This window comes from Muscardinus avellanarius (assembly GCF_963383645.1).
Source record: "Muscardinus avellanarius genome assembly, chromosome: 16".
NCBI lineage: Eukaryota > Metazoa > Chordata > Mammalia > Rodentia > Gliridae > Muscardinus > Muscardinus avellanarius.
Window position 1 is genome coordinate 25,353,782 of NC_137802.1, and position 20,259 is coordinate 25,374,040.

At 52.3% G+C, this 20,259-nt stretch overlaps 1 protein-coding gene across 6 annotated transcripts in view; it reads left to right on the top strand.

Annotated features, from left to right (window-relative positions):
* Positions 1-20,259, top strand: part of MYO18A (myosin XVIIIA) — a gene marked incomplete at both ends in the record, with an annotated part of 94,560 nt that overhangs the window by 27,626 nt on the left and 46,675 nt on the right. Inside the window, one exon of one of the 6 annotated variants that reach the window (XM_080712683.1) lies at positions 16,612-16,689. The exons of 3 other annotated variants lie outside the window; for them this stretch is intronic. In XM_080712683.1, coding sequence (XP_080568809.1) covers positions 16,612-16,689 — 78 coding nt within the window. Of the gene's footprint in view, positions 1-16,611; positions 16,690-18,642; positions 18,778-20,259 lie in introns of all 6 variants that reach the window. 2 more of the 6 variants (XM_080712682.1, XM_080712685.1) reach the window with 2 other exon arrangements.

Genomic DNA, 20,259 nt, shown 5'->3' on the forward strand with positions numbered 1-20,259 from the left:
TTTGTGTGTGTGTGTGCCTGAGGATTGAACCCAGGAGCATTCTACCCCCAAGAGCCAGTCCTATTTATTCATTCATTTGTTTGTTTGTTTTTTGCAGTTCTGGGGATTGAATCAGGGCCGGTCTACCTTTGAGCTACATCTCCAGGACTATTTTTTTATTCTTTATTTTGAAACAGGGTCTCACTAAGTTGGACACTAAGTAGCTAAGACTGACTATGATCCTCTGTCCCAGCCTCCCAAGTAATGTGAGTTACCACCCCAGCTTGTTTTTTTGTTTTTGAAACATGGTCTCAGTAGGTTGATGAAAGTCTCATTGAGGCTGTCCTCAGATTTGTGATCCTTCTGTCTCAGCCTCTCAAATACTGGGATTACAGGTGTGCACCACCACGACTGGTTTACTTGAGGAGTTTTAATAAATTCCAGTACCCAGGCCTATTTCCCAAACCAATTAAATCAGAAACTGGGAGGGAAAATGTGGGATCCAAGCATCAATATTTTTGATCCAGGCAAAACTGGGAGGAAAAAGGAAAGGAATCCAGGGTCTATATATATACCCAAGATTGAACTACCTCTGAGCTATACCCCCAACCCTACTTTTTTTTTTATTTTGAAACAGGGCCTTACTAAGTGCAGTGGGCCTGGCTAAGTTGCTGAGGCTGGCTGCAAATCTGTGATTCTCCTGTCTCAGCCTTCAGAGTACTGGAATTACAAGTGTGCATCACTATGCGCAGCTCTTTTTTTTTTTTTAAACAGAGTCTCACTAAATTGCTAATAATCTTGTTAAATTGCTGAGACTAGTCTGGAGCCTGTTTGCCTCCTGGCTCAGCTTCCAAAGTATTGGGGTTATAGGTATATACTGCCATGCCTGGCTAAGACATCAATATTTTTAGCCCCTCAGGGGCTATTAGTTGCAGTTGGCACCACTGTACTGAGAGGACCGTGGAGATGCAGAGACCTATGCCCCTGCACATGCCCCTGATGGTCCAGATGATCTCCCTGGAAAGGTTCTGCTCTCTGGAAAGCAGAGGTACAAGCACTGTGTCCTAGTAGCCCACAAGCGTAGTAGAGTCTGGTGGGGAGGACAAAGGCTGGGTTTCTGTCCTCTTGGGTAATCCTCACCAGTGTTTTGCTGGAAGAAGTACTGGTTACAGGGTTCACTGGTTTTTAGGACTGGCCCCGGGTGACAAGCCTGGCTTAGGAGTCAGCTCTGCCCCAGGGTTTCCTACCATCATCTACCCCCACCTTCTTCTTTCTTTCTCTCTTTCTTTCTTTCTTTCTTTCTTCTTCTTGGAGAGGAAGCTGGAGGCAGAGCTGATACCTTTTGGGACTTTTTCTGCAGAGATGACACCTTTGGGGACTTGCAGATCCTATCTTTTGGCTCCTTTCCATCCTGTTCCCGACTCTTGGGGATCCCTAACCCTCATCTGAGCATCCTGCTGTGCTAACTAGAGCCAGCCCAGGATTTCTCCTGAGGAGTGCTGGCTCTTTGCTGGCAGCCCTTGCTTATTGGCCAGACACCCACGGTTTCCTCTGTCTGCAGGGCTAAGGCCCACCCTCCTGCCGCCCGCACCCACACCACCTTCCTCTGTGCCTGCACAGCCACTGGCTGGTGCTATAGACAGAGAGCAATAGATCCCTGCATGTTCCCCGCATGTTTATTACAGCGAGGCAGCGACAGAGGGCCTCAGACTGATCGTGTGGGACTCTGCTCCTGCTGGGCATTGGAGGGCTGCCATGTGGCCGCTGTTTGGGCCCAGTGCGCAGTGGGCCCTCTGTGTGGTATTGGATGTGACGTTGGTGGCTGTGTTGGCCTCTGCTGCGGTAATTAGATGGCGGGATAGGCCTGTGGTTTGTGTGTTCTTTAGAACATTGAGTGTTTTCGTGCTGGGGTGTTGTGTGTACGTGGATGCGCACGTGCTTAATCACAGCCTGTGGGCTGGGGGCTGCAGGTCTCACATTTCTCTGCTATTTTTAGGGTCCATATCAGCTCAGCTGTCTGAGAGTCTGGGTGTGTGTCAGTAGGAAAGTGCCACCCTCCCTGTCCCTTGCCCCTTAGCCCTCCAACACTGCCTGCCCCCAGCCCTTGCTCTTATCTCAGAGCCGACTCCTTCCCTGCCTGGGCTGCATCACCCCCTTGCTCCTGCCGCATACCTGGAACCCACAGCCCTCTGGGCTCTGCTCTCCCCTCTGGCTCCAGGGCTGGGCAGCTGCGGAAGGAGGGGCCTGGGGAGAGGGAGGGGCCCAGGGGCGGGGCTGCAGCCTGTGCTATTTTGAGCCGCTAACTGAGCAGTAGCTAAAGGAGACTGTGCTCTAGGCTGCTCCAGGCCAGGCCATGCTGGTGAGTGTTCCTCTGACCCCCACCCCGGAAATGTCCCAGGCTCCTCGTCCTGTTTCCTCCCTTAGCAAAGGAGGTGCCTTTCGATATTTCCTCAGATGTGGCTGAAGTAGCTGGGGAGGAAGGGGTGGGGCTGCCTTGGGGCCCCTCTACTAGCTTCTTGGTGGGAAGGGCAGTACCCAGTCCCAGCAGCCTCAGAACCCCCAGAGGCGAGGGGCATCCTAGGCCAGAATCAGGACCTGGGGAGCTTTGGGGGAGCTTTCTGTCTTCTAAACCTCAGTTTTCTGGGACTGCATCTGCCATTCCACAGGCTGTGACACGCCTTCCACACACACCAGTAGTGCTTGGGAGGCCTTCATTGCTTAGAACAGTTTTCTTCCAAAGCCCCAGCACGCCGGGCCTTCAGAGGTCTCGTTCCTGCTTTGGGTGGCCCCTGTCACCCTCTGTCCCCTCTTCCTCCTGGCTAGACAGGAGAGGGGTGCTTATGAAGGGGTGGCCCTCGGAGTTGTTGGGGATCCTCCTCACTGTCCTCAAGAGGAGACCCCAGTGGCTCTTCTGTTCCCTGTGCCTAGGACACTTAGAAGGGGCATCGATGGCATCTTGGGGACACCCTGACTGTCCATAAGTCTCCTTTTTAGAAGAGATTACGCCAGAGAAGTAAGTTCCTTAAAAAAGCAAGTGAGAAGAGACATAGCTGCCTCCCAGGCCGTCCAGTCCCCCCACCCCACCCCTCCCAGCCACTGAGGGTAGGGTTTCCAGTTGAGTCAGCAGTGGGCAGAGTATGTGGCTGGCCCCGTGCGGAGGTGTATCGGGAGCCTGGGATGTGCCCGTGAACATTTGTATCTCTCTGTGCCCAGGGACTGCCCCACCCTCACCCCTGAACCGGCACCAGTGTGAGGTGTGGGCAGGGTGGGGGCGATACAGAAGCCCTCCTCTGCCTGAGAGGCAGTGTTTCCTGGCCTAGCTCACTCCCCACCCGTCCTGCGCTCCTGTTACCAGCACCAGGTCCATCACAGATTCAGGGCTGTGCACGGTGATGGGCAGGCAGATGGCAGAGTGCCTGCAGAGGACGGGGAGGGGAGGCCTGGAGCAGGCCAGCCAGCCGTTGGAGGAGGAAAGCCCAGCCCTTCTGTGACTGCAGTGGCACAGGAAGCCATTCCAGTGCACCTGCTTCCTCCAGGCCGAGGGCTGGCCAGGGCACGTGGCTGCTTTCTGTCCACCCTGGGGTGGGGAAGGACTCTGGCTGGAGTCTGGACCAAAAGGGTCAGGGTGTCCCTGCCAAGCTCCTTTCCCCCTCCTCCCCTAGCTGGCAGCATGGCCTTCAGGGCCACTCATTCTCTGCAGAGCTCCCCTCCTTTGAAGCAGCTTGGTGCAAAGTGTGTTCTTGTTCAGGTTACGGTGGGAGGCAGGTCACCCCTGGAAGCCCCAGCTTTCTACCCAGGCTGTGGTTCCAGCTGATGTGTGGAAAGTCCAGGGCACAGATGAGCAAGGGAGGTGGGGGAGGGCTGACCTCCCTCCTCAGAGGGAGCCTTGAAGGCTCTTGTTAGAGCACAGACCTAAGTGAGTCCCGGGTCTGCTGTTCACTGCCACGAGGCTTGGGCAAGTCACTCGGCCTTTGTCTAAGCCTCCTTTTGCCCACTTGTGGGACTCATCCCAGTGTCTATTCCAGAGGCCTGTCGTGAGGATCAAAGGGGATAGACAATGCATGCAAAGGGGTCAACATAGTGCCTGCCACTTAATGAATGCTTGGTAAGGATAAGTTGTTGGAACTGGGCATGTGGCACATGCCTATATTCCTAATGCTTGGGAGGCTGAGCCTGTTTCAAAATAAAAAAGGGCTGGGGGTATAGCTCAGAGTTATAATATCCCTGAATTTAATCCCCAGTACCAAAAAAAAAAAAAGATGATGAATTGTTGGGGCTGTGGGTATAGCTCAGTGGTAGAGCATCAGAGCATTGCCTACCATGCTCAAGGCTCTTCATTGAACTCCAGAAGTCCAAAACAAACAAGCAAACCCCAAAAACTGTTGTTACTATTATTACTATTATTTCTTCCCTTCTTCATTCATTTCCCCACCCCACTTCCACTCCTTAGAGAAGTTGGTGCTCAGTTGGGCCTGGGAGGGAGGGAGTCTCCTGAGAGCTGCCCTCTGTGCCTCAGAATGGAGAGAGGGGGAGAGGAGAATGTGCCTCTTTCTTCTCATAATGAGAAGGTCAGAGTGTTGCCAGTACTGGTGGGGAGGCTAGGAAGTGACCTTGGCCACAGGCCACTTCTTGGCTCTCCTTAGATGCTCCCTTTTAGGCCTACCTATAGGGTTACACACTGTGTGTGTCTCTCTGTGTGTCTGTGCATGTGTGTTGCTGGAGATTTAATCCCGGGGCACTCTACCACTGAGCTATACCCCAAGCCTTTTTATTTTAACACAGGTTCTCCCTAAGTTGCCCAGGCCAGCTTCAAGTGTATCATCCTCCTGCCTCAGCCTCCTGAGTAGCTGGGATTACAGACATGTGCCACAGTTCTCAGATCTACGTGTCGTTCTGGGGCTCATGGTTTGTAGATGTTTGACTCAGACGCTGGTCTCGATGCATCTGTCCGGGCTGGGCATTCCTGGGGCCAGTCAGTAGGCGGGATTGTCCTCTACGGGCATTTGTACCCCCGTTTCCTCCTGTGAGCAGCACAGGAGGTGGTAGTTACGGGGGGGGGGGGTGTCTGTGCTGGAGCCTGGCCCTGCCGCTGAGCGACAGGAGCCTTCTGAGGCTGAGGGTAGATGGTCTCTCAGCACGTGTCTTGTATTTCTCCTCGAGAACAAATGTTTCTAGCGAATATCTCCTTTGCTTTTTCTTTTCTTATTGACTAACCATCTTTACAATAAAAATAAGCAGTAAGTAACATATGCATAAAAGAATAAATACCAAGTGTCTCATTGTGTCTAATTCACACAATTTACAAGATTATTATGATCGCCATTTGCATACTATTTAGATTCTATTCCTTTTGATTGTTGTCATTATGTGTGGAGTTTTCCATATGGTTACGCTGTCCACATTTTTTGTCAGCTTAAATGCCAATGTAGCAATGTGTTGGACAAAAGCTCTGTAGTGTACTTAACCGTTCTCCAATTCTAGGCCCTTGGACTGTTCCCAGTTTGGAGTTGTTATAGAGCATCTATAAAGACGTTTGCATGGTTTGTGGGTTTTTGCTTGTTCTTTAAGTCAGCTCATTGGACATACATTCCTAGAGATGGGATGACTAGGCCAGAGGGGGAAACATTTTGTGGCTACTGTCATTCCACAGAGAGCTGCTAAGCAATTTCAAAGTGCCCTTTCCTTCCCCCTAATTCCATGGCATTGAGTTTACTATCTATTTGTTGTTGCTAAATTTAGCGATTACAACTCCCTTGTTTGTGCCACATCCCTGGGATATTCTCTATAGTTTGCACTGGGGGAAGAGATCAGATGGGAATAGGAAATTTGGGCAAAGAACCCATTGTTAAGTGTCTGTGGTATGATGGGTAAGACAGAGCCTGCCCATGAGGAAGTCACAAAAGGCTCATCGGGATCCACACTGGCTTGAATCCTAGCTTTGCCACCTACTAGCTGTGGGGCTCTCAGCAACGTACCCTGCTTCCTTATCTAGGAAGTAGGTTTTTGCAGCCAGGCGTGGTGGCATACACCCTGCAATCCCAGTACTTGGGAGGCTAAGATAGGAAGATCTCTGGTTCGAGGCCAGCCTCAGCAGTGTAAAAAGACTCTGAGCAATTTAGTGAGACCCTGTCTCAAAATAAAAAATGAAAAGGGCTGGGGGTGTAGTTTAGAGGTAGGGTGCTCCTGGGCTCTATCCCAGCCCCCTGCCCCAAACACAAAAGAAAGTAGGTTGTTGTGACGATTAAGAGACAAGTATAAAATGTCTGCTGTGCCTGGCTCATAGTAAGTATTCAGTGAATGTTGATTTCTCTTCGCTTCCCTCAAGGGAAGAGGTGGGAAGCTCTGCAGAGGGAGGAGCTGGCCAGAGCTTCCTAAAGTGGCAGGGTCGTGGTGGGATCTCCCTTTCCAAGTCCAGAAGCTCAGTTTGAAAAAACTGAACGCTAGTGAGCGTTGAACTATGAACCCAGGCTTTGGCTTGACCTAGATCTCCTGGACCTCAGCGCTGATGGAGTCTCTCCACAAGATTTGGCTGCTAAGTGTGACTCGGCCCCTCGGTGCCAAAGGGGTCCTCGAAGGAAGCAGCACAGGCCTTGGAGTCAGACTTGGGTTCAAATCCAAATTCTCCCACTTTCTAACTTTGTGACATAGTCTCTTGCTGGAGTTCTTTTTTCTTGTCAGTAAAATGGGAATTCTAATTCTCATGTCATGAAATTGTTGTAAGATTTATATTAGAAAATCTGTGTTAGCTGGGTGTGGTGGCACACGCTTGTAATCTCAGTACTTGGGAGGCTGAGACAGGAGGATCAGAGGTTCATGGCCAGCCTCAGCAATTTGTGAGCCTCCACAACTTACTGAGACCATGTTTAAAAACAAAGAATGGCCGGGTGTGGTGGCGCACGCTTGTAATCCCCGCGCTTGGGAGGCAGACAGGAGGATCGCGCAGGTTCGAAGCCAGCCGCGCGCGCTGGCTTAGGAGACCCTGTTTCCAAATAAAAAATATGTAAAAATAGGTCTGGGAGTGTAGCCCAGTGGTAGAAGGGCTTCCAGGAACCCCAATACCACCAAAAAAAAAAAAAAAACCAAAAAAAAAAAAAACCAAAGAGTGAAATAGGTAGCTCTGAGGTAGAATGCACCTGGGTTCCAACCCTCGTACCACAAAAAAAAAAAAAAAAAAAAGAAAGGAGACAGGAGGATCGCGCAGGTTCGAAGCCAGCCGTGCGCTGGCTTAGGAGACCCTGTTTCCAAATATAAAATGTAAAAATAGGTCTGGGAGTGTAGCCCCGAGGTAGAAGGGCTTCCAGGAACCCCAGTACCATCAAAAAAAAAAAAAAAAAAAAAAGAAAATCTTTGTTATATAGATGAACAAGGCCTCTCATGTAGGTGTTCCATATTCAGCAATTGATGTTGTTCCTGGAAATGACAAAAATCTCTAGAGAGGCATTGGTTCTGGGCACACTTGCCATTAGTCCCCAGCTCTGGGGGCCACTGTCACAGAGACACTGCCATTACCTTTAGCTTAATGGATAAGACAACTTGTTCTTGAACTTAAGCAATATTTAGTAAAATCCAGTGAGCTGGGTGTGGTGGCACAGGCTTGTAATCCCAGCATTTGAGACTGGAGGATTGCGGTTCGTGGACAGCCTCAGCTACTTAGTGAGGCTCTTTGCAACTCAGTGAGACCCTGTTTCAAAAAAAAAAAAAAAAAAAAATAGGGCTGTGGGTATAGCATGAAGGTAGAATGCCCCTGAGTTTCATCCTCAATGCCACACACACAAAAAAAAATCCAGTAAATAGAGCGGGGCATGGTGATACATGCCTGTAATTCCAGTACTTGGGATGCTGAGAAAGAGGGATCATAGGTTCAAGGCCAACTGAGACCCTCAGTAACTTAGACCCTGTTTGAAAATAAAAAAATAAAAAGGGCTGGGTGTATATCTTAGAGGTAGAGCACCCCTGGGTTACATCCCCAGTTCAGAGAAGAGAGAGAGAGAGAGAGAGAGAGAGAGAGAGAGAGAGAGAGAGAGAGAGAAAGAGATCTAGTGATAAGGAAGAGAGGGAAATTATCCAGGCCATTCTGTAGAGAAGGCACAGAGAGAATTTGCTGTGTGAAGAATCCCACACTTGGGTTCAGAGTGATGGTCATAAGGAATAGCTGATGTAGAAGAACAGCCGGATGTCAATAACCTGTGTCCTTTTGGGCCAGATGGGACCTCACTGAACAAGGAAAAAAACTTGAACAAGAGATCAAAGAGCAAATGAGTTAATTAAACAAATAAAGTCTCTAGCATACTAACTGAATTGTAAGAAGTCAACAAAACAGATTCAAAGTAATTAATTGCAGGTGGGGAATATAGCTCAGCAGTAGAGCACTTGCCTAGTATGTGTTAGGCCCTGGGTTCATTACCAGCACTGCATAAACATATAAATAAATAATCAAAATTTTAACAAGTAGTTCATCATAAGCAGCTGTAAGAATAAACCAGTTTTAAGGCTCCAGTGACTTGAGCTGATTCTTTGGGCCGGCTGTGGTTTCTGAGCCACGATGAGGCGGTTTTGGGGTTCTCCAGGCCCCTTGCCCCTGGCAGGTCATTGTGGGTAGCAGGTTGAAGGCGGAGTTACAGGGGTCCTGGAACAGCTTCCCTCGCCCCTCTCCCAGGTCTCAAGGGCTCAGGTGGCTCTCACTGCCCAGATTTCTAAGGTGCCAGACCTGGAAAAGACTTTTGCCATTTTCTAAATTAGCCTACCTGCTAATTTTCCTGAGTGCCTCGGCAAGGTGAAGTGGCTTATTCGAGGGCACACAGCTTCCAAGCATAGACAGCTCTGTGTTCTGCAGCCACTGTGCCTTCCCTTCCTCATTTATCCCTGGACTCCTCTATATGGCCTTTTGAGATGTGTAATACCTCTCCTCCCCCATCCCCCTTTCCTCTTGTTGCCTGCAGCCTTGGCCCGGCTGGTCCTGGCCTTTAGGAAGACTCTGAGAGACCCTGCCCCGTTTCTCCTGTGACTGACGGGTGGGCACAGGCCGCCGTTGGTGCCATGGCCTTCTCATCAAGGTTTGCCTTCTGGGAGCAAAAGGAAAGTTGGATTCCAGTCTTGGTCTTCCCGGTGTGCTCGGCATGGTGTGTCTGCCTGCTGGAGACTGGCGTTGGGAGGGGACGCTTGGGACACTAGAAATGGGTTGGGGCATACATGTGCACTTGACCTGGGGTGCAGGAGAAAGATCAGGGGGCTGGTGAGCTCTCTCCTGGCTTGATGGGCTCCTGTGCTGAGTCATGTGCCTCCCCCAGCTCCACCTCTGGTAAGCTGAGCTGCCTTTTGTCCCACTGGTGCCCCTCCAAGTTAACCCTCACCGTCCTGCTGCTGTACTGCACTCCTGGGAGCTCAGGCTGCTATGGAGAGGCCGCTGGGAGAGGGTCGGCTCTGAGGCCTCTAACTGGGTCTCCCTATCTAGGGATCCAGGTGGGCAGGAGAAAGGGGCTGAGAGAGGTGCGTCAGGCCTCTTTGGCGCCTGGGTCCCTGAGAGTGATTCAGGCTGCTGCAGACCTGGGCGTGCCTGTGTGTGTGCACAGTCCCCAGCCAGGCAGTGACCTAGAGCAGCCAGAGCCTCTGAGGGGGGAGGGGGCAGTGAGTCAGCCTTAGGCTAAATCCAGAGCTGAGCTCAGAGCTGAGCCCAGTGTCCCAGACACTTCGGGGGACAACCAGTGTTCTCCCCAGTGCCTCACCTTGGGCCAGATGTTTGGGGTCTCAAACTTAGCCCACCCGTGGGAGGACAGATTTGGAGCTGGTGAAGGCCACAGAGTGAACTTGGAATCTGGGCCATGTCTGAGCCTGAGCTAACAGCACTGCGTGCAGTAGTGAGTGTGTCTGTGTGGTTTGCAAACATCTGCTGTCCTCTAACCCATGTGCCGGGGTGGGGGGTGTTCGTGCATGTTGCGATCCCTGGGTGGGGGGTGGTCCTTGGTGTGGGCAGCAGGTGCCGACCTAGCCATTCTTTATTCCCTCTGCACTTACGCCAGTTCCTAAAGTAGCGGGGTCCTTTCTGATGAATATCTGTCATCTTCCCTCTGTCCATGGCAATGTGAACTCACTTTGAAGCTTGAGCCCTTGAACAAGGTACAGCTTTAAAACTGCGGCAGACATCAGGCTGGCCAGGGCCCCAGGTACCGCTAATTGGAGCTCAAAATTGACCAGGGACCCTGGTTAAAAATAGAGTCTCCCCAGTGCATAATTGATTCTGGATGTTTCTAAGGATCTTTTCCATTAGGATTCAAGGACGTCTTCACAGGCTCCTACCCTCATTGTTCAGGGACAGAAAGGCATGCTGAGGATGGCGTGGGGCTGGTAGCAGGCCTAGACAACCAGGGAAAGATGAGAAATTAAACCTCCTAGGACCCTGGACTTTAGGAGGGAGAGATACAGTGAGACAGGAGAGGAGGCTCTCCCAAACTTGGGGCCTGGCCGCTTGGAGTCCCTTTTGAGTCCATCTCTGAACTGAAGGAAGCTTCTGAGCTTCCACATGATCTGTTCTTTAACCAGAGTTATGGTGTCTTCTCTTTCCCCTCCCAACTGCATGACTCAACCAGCTGGTTCCCAGGCTCTGGCACAGACCCCTGGCCAGAGTTTCCAGAGCTGGGCATCCTTCCTCCTCCACACCCGCCCTAGACTTGGGGATTCCTACCTCAGCTGCATGGTTGGCAGTCTTGCGACCCTGAGGTTGGAAAATATCTGACCTCCTGAATCTCTTTCTCTGACCCACTTCCTGCCCCCTGTCGAGAGCTCAGTGCTCTGAGCTAGGGGAAAATGGCGCAGGACCTAGAAGCAGCCAGAGCCTGACGGGGGCTACCCGTCCTACCTTGGATTCTGCAGGCCCTGCAGGCCCCCCACACTGGGCTCATTCCCTCCTCAGTCACTAGGTCAGGGGCCTTCTGTTCAACCCACTTCTTCTCTGGGATTGACTTCACGGTTCAGCGTGTACAACCAAGGCCATGATGTCACCTGGTAGATGGGCCTCCTCAGACAGCCCGACTAGGCTGAGTACTGAATACCCTGGTGCTCAGGACCAGACACTGAGACTTTGCTGCCACTCAGACTCTTCATTCTGAAGCTGTTCCTGGGCAGTTTATCCCAGGAAAGGGAATTTCTTGCCCAGCCAGATCCTTAGTTCCAGTGCTGCTAGAAACTCAGGGCTACGCCTCTTCGCTTGGCCTGTAAATGTTTTCTTCTCGAGCTTTTCGGACTCGGTCTTCCATCCCTGACCTGCCTGTGACTTCTTTGTCTCCTCCCTCAGGTTAAAGAGGAGGACAAAGCTCTGCCAAAGCCTGGCCCTCCTGGAAAGGAGGAAGGGGCCGTAAGTGCTTCTCCAGGACGTGTGTGTGTGTGTGTGTGTGTGTGTGTGTGTGTGTGTGTGTGTACCTTGCTCCTGGCCTTAGACTAGCCTATGAGGCAGTTCCATGGAGTGGGCAGGGATGCAGGGGTTCTTCCTGCTGGCATGGCTAATGGGGATGCCAATAAAGGGGCAGAAAGGGAGCATGAGCAGAGCCAGCCCGGGGTGTGTGACAGCGGTGGGAAAGCCAAGAGGTATGTGGGGGCCGCCCTCTCATCTCCCACCCCTTTTAGTTGCCTAGCTTTAGTCCTGGTTTTCTGAACCCTTTGGGGCCTGAGGGGCTTAGATGGGCAACTCTCAGGTCGGGAGCTCAGCTGTTGGGACTCTAATGCCTACTCTGGTGGCACAAGGCAAGGACACAGAAGGATTTCACCGCAGCTGCTCCTGTCTCGTCTAAGACCCCGTCAGCTGCTTCGTTGTAGGCCACCCAGAGGCCAGCTACAGCTGCCTACTTCCCCAACACCCACTGCCTTGGGATAGAGACCCTAAATAAAGCTGCATCCTTCTAAGGCAAGAAGGGAGAGACAGTTCCCAAGTGGCCAGGTCTGGAGACTGGTTTGGAGTGCACTGCAGGGAGTGCAGGAGACAGGAGTATCAAGGTAGATCACAGAAGAGCTCCAGGCTTTGTTAGCCCAGATGGTGGCTGTCTCAGCTGCCCCCACATCCTTGGATGATTTGATTAGCTAGGCATTGTGGCTTCTCCGGATCTGTAAACAGTCTTGCAGGGCCAGCCTGTGATTTCAAAGGGATATATTTGAGACACATGAAGGAGGCCTCAGAGTAGCCCGGATTTTCTTTTTTCTTCTCAAAAATTGCATGTAAAGTGCTTAGAAGAGTTGTCTGGCATGTAGAAATGCTGTGTACATGATAAAAATTATTGCCATATTGCCATCATCTTCCATTAGGGGGGATGGAAGGTAGGCCAGAGGAGGGAGGAAGAGGGCAGAGGACCCAGCAGCTAGGTTCACCAGCCAGCTCTATAGTACATGCCGTGGAACACTCTTGGCCTATGATGTTAAAGAAGCCTCCTATGGCTGAGGCTTGGACCAAGGCCCTTGGCTCTGCTCTGCTTAGGAGATGGGGCAGACTCTCCAGAGGCAGCAGCCCCCAGGTCTGCCACTCCATGAGCATCTTCCTCCACAGAGCTCAGCACTTAGGCCCACTCTGGAGCCAAGGTTATCTGTGGGAGAGCGCAGACTGGAGCGCAGCTCAGTTAGTGTCAAAGTGCTGCCTGGCCAGCAAGGCCAGCAAGCAGCCCCACCTTGACCTTGTTCCCTGAGGCAATGTGGCTTTGCAGGAAACTCTGCCTTGCCATTAGCCCAGTGGCAGTCCCTTGCAACTTCAGCCAGTTTCCAGTAGGTGTGGGGGAAGGGTAGGTGCCTCAGGTGAGTGTGCCAGCATCCTCCAGCAGGCTCTGGGGTGCCAGGGAGAGGCTGAGCTGGTCCTGCTCTCGGGCAGAGTGGAGCTGCGGCCGCTTGCTTGCTTAGTGCTTTGTGGGCAGCAATAGCCTCCTCTTCCTCCCATCATCCCACAAGTGCTCTCCGAGAACTGGCAGATCTCCAGGCCCTTGAGAGTTTTGCAGGAGAGAAGCTGCACACAGGCTGGCAGAAAGCAGACTGAAGTGGGAGCTTTCCAGGCTGGCACTGGGTCTATGTAGCCTTTGAGAGTATAGGTGAGAGCCAGACAGTGGCCACAGACCAGAGGAGCTGGGGAGAGAAGGTCTTGCTGCGCCTTAGAGACAGAAAGAGCACCCTTCCGTCGCTTTCTTCAGGATGGGCACACTCTGGGTCCGACCATCTAGAAAGCTGGGTGATGGAAGGAGCAGGAAGCCTTAGAGCCAGGCCTCGGGTCAGTGCAGGGCATGGCCGTTTAACTTCTGCACACTTCCTCTCTCCTGGGTATAGGCTCAAGGGAGATAAATTTAGCTGGCGTAGGGCTTGGTCACTATCCCCTGACATAAAACCAGTAACTTTGGGGTGCTCACAGGCTTCTGAGTCCTCTGTGATCACATCTTCATGAGTTCCATGCTCAGCCTGGGGACAGATAGCAAACAACAGCAGTACGCGCTGCTTGTGCTTTATGAGAAAGAAAAGCCAAACTCTTGGATGCAATTGCCCTATCTGGAAGAGAGGAGTGTCCAGGGTAGCCCCTTGGAGCTGTGTGTTGTTTGGTGAGTGAATGGAAAATCTGTCCCAGGGCCTGAGGTCAGGCCCTCTTACTTCCTCTGCATGGGGTGGGCAGGGGTGCAGGGTTGATGCTAATGTCTACCTGTATTTGTATGACTATAGCTAGAGGGCAGCGCCAAGGACAGTGGTGGCCCACCTAGGAGTCCTCAGCCTGCCACCAGCCCGATACCCTCAGAGACTTCCCAGAGAAACAAGAGCCCTGTACCCACACCCGCCATGAATGGCCTGGGGCCTGCCTCAGCAGAAGGCCCAAGCGAAGAGACCCAGGGCCTGTCCCGGAAGCGTGTGGCGAATGCAGTGAGGAAGGTAGTGAGCAAGGTGCTGCCCGGGGAGGAGCCTGCGGGTGCCAAGGAGTCTCCAGGCCGAGGGGTCAAGTCCCCTGAGCACCCAGCTCGAAGCAAGAAGGGAGAAAAGGTAGCCTCTGGTCCCAAGCCGCCGCCCCCGCCCCCTCCTCCTCCTCCCCCTGCGCCCTCGAAGCCGGAAGCCAAGGAGGCAGCCAAGGATGAGCTTTCTGTGGGCCTGCGGAGCCTGATGTCTCGGGGCCGGGGCAAGGACCACAAGCCCCGCAGCAAGCTGTCTCCTGTGAAGGGGGAGAAGCCTTCCAGCCAGGAGCCAGGCCCCTTGGGGAAACCAGGTTCCCCAGACACGGTGGACTCCCCAGACACCGTGGACTCCCCAGAGAAAGTAGGCTCCCCAGCCAAGCCCCACGCCCCAGAGAAGCAGCATTCCCCAGCCTCACCGAGAGAGCTGGTGGACCCAGGCTCTGCGAGCCCGAAGTTAAGCCTCGCCGGAGAGGAGCAGGCCAAGCCAGCAGCTCCTGGTGTACAGCAAGAGGTACTTGAGTGTGCCACTAACCTCCACGCCCCACACCGCCCGCTTCCCATGCCTCAGCCAGCCTCGCATGACAGACGCTGGCCCAGGGCCATACCCATGGCAGGGTCTGCATGGTTCTCTAACCAAATGCCGGAACCCTGGGCTGGGCCTGGGCTCTGGCCCAGCAGCTGGGATGAGAACTGCTAACCAGCATGCTGTGGGCCTTGCCGCGAGGGTCAGGGCCTGGTCTCTGGCCACATGGTGTCAGCTTGAGGCCCCAGGTCCCGGGCCAAGGCTCAGTCTTGGCAGATCAGCACCCAGAGTAGGCAGGGTGCCTTTTCTTGTCAGGTGGCCTGGGCTCACTCCCCAGCCATTTCCCCCGTGCCATCTCATCAAGGTCTCATTTCTGAGCCTCTACATATCAAGTGAAAATAATACAGGTCCACAATCCCTTCTTTGAAGCCTCGGGGGCCAGAAGTATTTTGGAATTTAGCAATTTTTGGATTTTAGAATGTCATACAGTATACATAATAAGTAGTGACCTGTACCAAATACGTCAATATTTCCTAAGTGAATCTATGAATATTTGTACTACAGGAGATAGAAGATCAACAAGTTTTGCCACCAAAATAGTTAAGAAAGTTTTGTCTTGGGAGGATTTTTGGATTTTGAAATCATAAATAAAGAGTAATACTTGCTTTGAAGGGTTGCTGTGAAAAATTAGAGATAATGCAGGTAATGCACCAAGCCCGGTCCCTGGCATGGGTACCCATAAATAGCAGCCTAGATAGAGAGGAATGCCCTCACTGCCTTCTCCAGGCCCGGTCAGCATGTCCTACTGGCAGCTGGACTCTCGAGGAGCCGTGTCTGGGTGGCAAATGGATACAGTGAGTTCTTTGGCTCTGGGGCTACTCTGTCTTCCCAAAAAGCACCTTCTGAGTGGGGCAGGAGGCTGAGAGGCAGAAGGAGGCCAAGAATGGCTAATCCAGTCCCTTCCCCAAAAGGGTGATGCCTGCTTGGCTGGTCCTTGAATTAGGGACCATTCTATTCAAGCTTCCCCACTTGTAGCCCTTGCTGAAGCCTCAAAGGGGTGAAGAGACATCAAGTGTCATCTCTGCTTTCCTGTGCCATCAGAGGCTCAGGAAGGTGCTGTCTGGAGGGTGCTGTGGGCACAGCCTGAGGCCCTCACTGACCTGGGAAGTACCTTGGGTCCCAGTGCTTCCCAGGCACTGCAGGACTCATGTTTGCAAACACCCTCCTGGCACATACTGTGAGTCAGTACAGTGGCCATTCCTGGTACACAGGGAGGAGCTAGCAGAGACATCCTGGCTTGATGGGCAGGGTTGGAGCTGCTCTTCAGACCCTGAGGAGAACTATAAGTAGTCAGGGAGCATCATGTGCCTGCCGGAGGTGCTGTCCCCCCCCCCCCGCCCCTCCTCTTCTCAGCGGGGTAGAATTGGGGCTGAGACACAGTCTGACTTAGAGTTCAGACACCTGTCACTTGGGCCTGGGGCAGGGACCAAATGGGCAAATGGCATCATAGGGCCATTTGGTGCTTGCAATGATAAGGATGGTAGGAAGAAATAACCTCTAACCCTCCCAGGCACATGCTCTTTTTTCTCATCCGACAGTTGTTGTTTTGGGGGGTTTTTGTATGTGATATTGGAGATGGAACCCAAAGACCTTCTAACTCTGGGTTATAACCCCAAACCTATTTTATTTTTTATTTGGAAACAGGGTATTACTAAGTTTGGACTCTCTGAAAGCCTCACTAAGTTACTGAGGCTGGCTTCAAACCTGCAATCCTCCTGTCTCAGCCTCCCAAGTACTGGGATTTCGAGCATGTGCCACCACACCCAGCTTCCTGTGACAGTTTAAAAACTCAAATTGGAACCAGGCATGATGGTGCACGCTTGTAATGCTACTACTTGGGAGGCTGAGACAGGAAGATCCAGGTTTGCAGCCAGCCTCAGCTACTTAGTGAGGCCCTCTGCAGCTTAGTGAGACCCTGTTTCAAAATAAAGATTAAAAAATAGGGCTGAGAATGTAGCTTGGAGGTAGAATGTCCCTGGATTCAATCTCCAGCACCACAAAAAATTAAAATAAATAAAAACTCAAATTGGCACCTAGCTTGTCTCCCTGACCCTACTCCACCTCCCCACTGGGTCTCAATGGCTTGCTGGGCTGGGAGCTTGGTGTGCAATGCCCCTGCTATTTCCCGGTCACAACTAATAGAGGTTTAACATCTAGGTAGGAGCTGCCCCTGAGGTCCAGCTGAGCGCTGCGGAGGAGGCCCACCAGCGGCTTGAGAGGATCTTCACAGCTTCTGTAACACCGTCTCTTTCATGTGTGGGTCCTCAACATCTGGCCCTCCTCTTTCTGAGGAGGCTGGACTGTGTGTGTGTGGTAGCGCCTGGCTGTGGGAGGGAGGCTCCTTGGTGGTCTGTGGCCCTCACACTGGTGCGACGCCTGGGGACCTGAAAAGAGGGCTCTGAGGATGATTGCCCCAGAGAACCCAGAGCCCTGTGTACATGGGAAGGGGCCCTTCTTGGGTGGGGGTCCAATCCCATTCTTTGGCTCTGTTCCTCTTCCTCAAGGATGTGTCATGGTGCCTGGGCCTAGTAGGCAGCAAAGCAGAAAAAAGTTGGCACACTCCCCGTTTTGTTGTATCCCAGGGCATCTGTTGGCCCTTACCCATTTATTTTTGTGTGTGTGGTACTAGGAATTGAACCCTGGGGTATTCTTCCTCTGAGCTACACCCTTAGCCATATATATATATATATATATTTGTGTGTGTGTGTGTGTGTGTGTGTTTTGGGTTTTTTTGGGGGGTGGTACTGGGGGTGGAACCCAGTGGCTTTCTACCTCCGGGCTATACTTCCAGACCTATTTTATATTTTATTTGGAAATAGGATCTCACTGAGTTGCTGAGAGCCTCATTAAGTAGCTGAGGCTGGCTTTAAACCTGTGCGATCCTCTTGTCTCAGCCTCCCAAGCACAGGGATTACAAGTGTGTGCCACCACGCCCGGCTCCTTAGCCCTATTTTATTTTATTTTTTTGTGGTACTGGGGATTGAACTCAGAGACAGTCTATCTCGTGAGTTACACCCCAGCCCTGTTTTATTTGTATTGTCTTGAAAGAGGGTCACACTAGGTTGTTGAGAGTCTTGCTAAATTGCTGAGGCTGGTCTTAAACCTGTGATGCTCCTGTCTCAGCCTGCTGGGATTACAGGCATGCGCCACCAAGCCTGACACCCTTACCCATTTCTAACAGGCCACATCCAAGAAAGGCCTTTGAGGGCCGTGTGTGTGTGTGTGTGTGTGTGTGTGTGTGTGTGTGTGTGTTGTACTGGGGGTGGAACCCAGGGGCTTTTCTACCTCCGGGCTACACTCCCAGACCCATTTTATACTTTATTTGGAAACAGGGTCTCACTAAGTTGCTGAGAGGCTCACTAAGTAGCTGAGGCTGGCTTTGAACCTGTGTGATCCTCCTGTCTCAGCCTCCCAAGCGCTGGGATTACAAATGTGGCCACCACGCCCAGCTTCCTTTGAGGGCTTTAAGTTAACCAGACAAGAGACAGAGAGGTCAAGGCTTGCTGGGATCTGCCCATAGTCCCTTGGCTCTTTACTAGGTGGCAGGTGACCCCCAGGTGGGACCTGGATGGGGTGATGCCTCCTCTAGCCGCGGGGTCCACGTGCCCACCTAATGGACAGGCGTGGTCCAGGGTACAGTGGCAGCTAGAGGAAGGGGTCCCAGATGTGTGCTGCTGGTGGCCTTGTTTCTGAGTGGTGCAGGTGACAGCTGAAGGGCAGCCTCGGGGAGCAGCACTGCCTCTGGTATGTTTGCAGTGAGGGACCACCCTGTGCTGGTGGAAGAATGCCGTAAGACTCTTGGGGGGGTCCCATCTCTGGGTGAGGTGAGGTGACCTGGCCTGACAGGCACACAGAGGAGGGAACCAAACTCAGAGTGGACTGGATAGCCAGCTCCGGAGGACCTGGCCAGGGGCAGGGTAGCAGGGAATGACTCTCGTGAGCCTCTCCTCTGGGGGCCGATGGTGACAAGTCTTCCCACCACCTTGCTGTCTGGGCTCTCCTTGATGGTTTGCGTGCTGTTTTCCTTCTATGGCCAGCCCCTGGAGCCTGGCACTAAGCCCCTACTCTGCATCTCAGCATCTGTAGAGTGCTGGTCCATCGTCCCAAGGGCTTGTCAGAGGGGACATGCCAGTGGTCCACTTGTGTTCACCCCCCCTTCTCTCTCTTTTCTTTGCTTGCTGCCTATAGCTGGACCCTGAAGCCGCCTCTCCTGCCCACAGCCAGGTAGGGTGCTCCTGTCCCCCTCAGGAGCCCTCCGCATCCTCCAGTGACCACCTGGCCTGTGCCTGGGCTGGCGTCTGTGCTCGGGCCTCATGCTGGAGTGTAAGGCCTCTTTCTCCTCCAGGCTCCCACGCTCTGTCGGGGTGGGAAGGGGCCGTGGGGAGGCCATGCTGGGAGCCGAGATGGGGACAGGCCCTTGGGGAGCATCCCTGATCAAGTATGGCTTTGGTGGCACATGGTTCTTAGCCCCTGAAGCCTAAGGCTGGTTGAACTCTAGGTGTTTCAGCCATGTCCTTCCTGGGCACAGAAAGTCCAAAAGGCTCATGATCTCTGCCTGTCCCTAGCCTGAGCCTGAAGATGAGGCTGTCTCTGTCTCCACCTCCTGGCCAATATGAGACTAGCTCTAGAAGAGTTAGTGATAGGCCATGGCCCTTTGATGTCACAGGGAACACATGGCCATGCTTCTTCAAGACAAAGATCTCACCTGTCTCATGTAATCTGAAAAAACTCAAGCACTGTATTTTTTTTTATAAAGTTATATTTCTCCAAATATAAAACTATCCTTTTAAACTAAAATGTCCTCACTTTAACACATCAAAATATTGACAAATCATCCTACTGAAGAATGACTAATTTCCCGGTCCATGAAACCCAGAGGAGAGGTCGGGAGGGAGTGGTATGACCCAGCCCTCTCACTTTATATCTGGGTAGGGTCATCCAAACCACAGGGGTTTATCCTAGGCCAGACTCCAACCAGGAGTAGGACCTGGATCTCCTTTTCCTTCAACCCCAAAGAATGGGACAAAGAGCATGCAGTACTACTCTCTCCTTACGCGTTCTTACCCTCTCCTGAACCCTTCACCAGGGGCTCAGAATCACAAAGCAGTGTTGGCTTTGGCCTTGGTTCTCATGAGGAGAAGACACCTAGGGTGAGGGGCTTTGGGTGACTAATTGTACCTCTAGCTGGGGACCCTCAGCAGTGTGGGGGCCAGTGCTGGCCTAAGGGCTGGTCCACACTTCTGGGGCAACCAGCCCCATTCCAGGGGCCACTGGGTGGTCTTGTTGCCAATTTCTTGTGTGTGGTACTAGGGATGGAACCCAGGGACATTCTATCTCCAAGCGACACCCTCAGCCCTATTTTTTTTTTTTTATCTTTATTTTGAAATAGGGTCTCACTGAGTTGTGGAGGGCCTCACTAAGTAGCTGAGGCTTTCTGACAACCTTGATCCTCTGTTCTCAGCCTCCCAAATGCTAGGATTACAAGCATGCGCCACCATGCTCGGCTGTCTTGCTGCCAGTTTGCCCATACATGACAAGGAGTCTGATGGGCCATGACAACTGGGCCCCTCTCCTATGATCCCAACTCTCTCAGGCACCATTGCATCCCAGCCCAAGTATCCTTCTTAGGGAACATCAGGTTTGATAGCCCTATGCCCTGACAGTGACTATGAATGCTTATTTTTGTGTGTGGTACTGGGGATGGAACCCAGGGGCATTCTGCCTCTGAACTACACCACCAGCCCTATTTTTATCCTTTACTTTGAAACTGGGTCTCACTAAGTTGCAGAGGACCTCACTAAGTAG